This window comes from Trachurus trachurus (genome assembly GCF_905171665.1).
Source record: "Trachurus trachurus genome assembly, chromosome: 15".
Lineage (NCBI taxonomy): Eukaryota > Metazoa > Chordata > Actinopteri > Carangiformes > Carangidae > Trachurus > Trachurus trachurus.
In genome coordinates, this window is record NC_139906.1 from 11,393,874 (window position 1) to 11,396,592 (window position 2,719).

Below are 2,719 nucleotides of genomic sequence, written 5' to 3' on the forward strand. Positions count from 1 at the left end.
AAATGGGAATATCCGTGTACATGTTTCAATATTAAGTTTATCATCAACAAATATACGAGCAAGATCTGATTAAAATCAATCTTCTATATTCTACATAATTTCATTATTTCAAATAAGAATAAAAGCGAATAAGCAACTGGTGGAAATCCAGTGTCTCGTGGTGGTTGTAACCTTTTATACTGAGCTGAGGCCTCGTGTGAGTTTGGCGTAAAAGTACCTGTAAAAAATCTAAACCATTTAAAAAGTGAAAATATTGGAAAGATTATTATGTTTCAATTAAAACAAAATGACATAAATAGAGGAATTGAAGTTTAAGAAGAAGAAACCACGTTTTTACACTTTAGGGTCATAACTTAATATTCATTAAAATAAAAAGTTAAATTAACCCCAAGTTAGACTTCAGGAAGTGAAATTGAAAAATACAGATTTAATTATGTATTTTAAAATAGAAAAAGAAGAAGGAAGACAGTGGGTATGATCCATAATTTCCGTTTTATTGAAATCTCCTCCAGTGACGCTGGGCCATAATAAATATTTTATCAGTCATCAACAATGTACAAAAATAAAGACACAGGGTCTCTGGGCATAACAAATTCAGTTCAGCAAAAAAACAACAACCATGCTGTGGTAATTATACCACCATGCAAAAAAAAAATAAAAAAAATAAAACAGAAACAGGAAATCAGAGCACAGATGGACATACAAAGAGCCACAACATGAACATAAATCTAAAACTTAGATTTTAAAAACAAATTCCCGCCATGGCAGAAGTTAAACCATTTATAGCCAAATACACACATGTCAATATTTTCCATATAGAACTCAAGTTTAAAATCCTTGGTACAAGGCACACTAAGCATTCTTCGTTTTCACAAAATAACGCCTGATACAAAAATAAAAAAGAAAGTCAAATTAAATCAAAAGTGTTCATCATGCAACCTCAGTCACCGTTCACATTGTGGGCTGAGACAACAACAACAACCAAAAAAAAAGTCAAACACAAGAGGAGCGTGGCTTCTTGTTGCATGACACACAACTTTTCATCATCATCATCAGTCTTTATAAGTCCTTGTTACAAGGAGGAAAATAACACTTTTTTTTCTCATACGCCAAACAAGAAAACAGACTAAACAACAGCATGCACCAGTGAGGCCAAGTTCACCCTCATGCCCTGAATTCTTTATTTACAAACATCTTTACACCGCTCAGTCTCTGCGTGTCTGCTGTCCCGCTGCAGACAGACTGACACACGTCGCTGGTTCACGGCATCATTTCATCCCGTCCTTGCCCTCCGCTGTGAGTCTCGTGAGGCCGCTGGAGGTGATGGGGATGTGCGGCGGCGGCGGCGGCACCTGGCAGATGGTGCAGGGGCACGGCAGACCGGCCCAGTGCTGGAAGCCGGGGCCCAGCTGCAGGGTGGGAGGGGGCGCGGCCGGAGACCCCTTCATCAGGGAGTGATGGGGCGCGCGGATGGACGTGAGCCCCGGCAGCGAGCTGGACAGAGACGTGGGCGCGGAGGAGGACAACGCGCCGCCGAGGAGGGGATGCAACTGGTGCGCTGCGGCGGCGGCTGCTGCTGCTGCGGCGGCGGCTGCAGCGGCGGGACCCCCGGAGTGCCCACCGGCTCCCGGGGGCGCGTGCCCCACGGTGCCGCAGTGGAAGGCCGAGTGCTGCCCTCCGTAAATCTCCCCCACCAGCCGCTTCATCTCGTCCAAGGAGCTGGTGAGCATCAGGATGTAGTTCCTGGCCAGAAGCAGCGTGGCGATCTTGGACAACTTCCGCACCGAGGGCCCGTGCGCGTAAGGCATCACCTCGCGCAGGCCGTCCATGGCCAGGTTGAGGTCGTGCATGCGCTTCCGCTCCCGCCCGTTGATCTTGAGACGGAGATGGAACATTTCCTCCTCGGTGACCTGCTTCTTCAGCTTGTACTTGTTGCTGCTGCTGCTGCTGCTACTGCTGCTGCTGCTGCTGCTTCCCACCGACACCGACTTGGGGTCTCCTCCTCCGGACCGCAGGAGCTCCAGACCGGTCAACTTCTGGCGCTGCTGCTGCTGCTGCTGCTCGCCGCCCTGCGTGGACGAGGACACGGAGGAGGCGCCGTGGAGGAGGTGGTGGTGGTGGTGGTGGTGCGGTAAGTGATGGTCACGGAGAAACATGCTATCCATGTCCGGGGAAGAGGCTCTGCTGCTCGGGCTGGAGTCTGAATTCATTTTATGGGGTTCGCTTCCGAGGTTGTTGGGTAGGAGGAGGTCGCTGCTGGCTTCCCCCCTTTTCTCTCTCTCACTTTCACTCTCCCCCCTCTCTCTCTCTCTCTTTCACTTTCTCTCTCTCTTTTTCCACTCTCTCTCTCTCTCTTTCTGGATCACCTGTTTTGTTTTGTTTTTTTGCTCTGTAGGCTATCCCGTCTGTCTCTGCACTTTCTTATCACATCGGTGACCACTTCTTCTCCTCCTCTGTGGCTGCTGTCGTCGCCTCTGTCGCTCCGTGCGTCTGTCTCTGCGGTGAGTGGAGGAGGACACTGATTGTGGGTATTTATACGCGCGGGCAGACAAAAGCGGCTTTCCTATTCATAACGCCTAGTTAGGAGGATGACGTGCCCGTTGGAAAGGGGGCGGTGTGCTTTGACTGTCCCAGTGACCGCGGTGCGCAACCATTCACTGCCATTGTCAGGACACTGTCGGGGGGCACAGCTTCTTCTCCTTCTTCATCATCTTCATCT

General features: G+C 49.0%; 1 protein-coding gene across 1 annotated transcript; it reads right to left on the minus strand.

Moving 5' to 3' along the window:
* Positions 1 to 1,268: 1,268 nt before the first annotated feature.
* Positions 1,269 to 2,210, minus strand: olig3 (oligodendrocyte transcription factor 3; the record flags this gene model as incomplete). The annotated part of the gene is made up of 1 exon (XM_083987545.1): positions 1,269 to 2,210. The coding sequence occupies one exon, from the start codon at positions 2,208 to 2,210 to the stop codon at positions 1,269 to 1,271; it is 942 nt and encodes a 313-aa protein (XP_083843671.1).
* Positions 2,211 to 2,719: the final 509 nt, after the last annotated feature.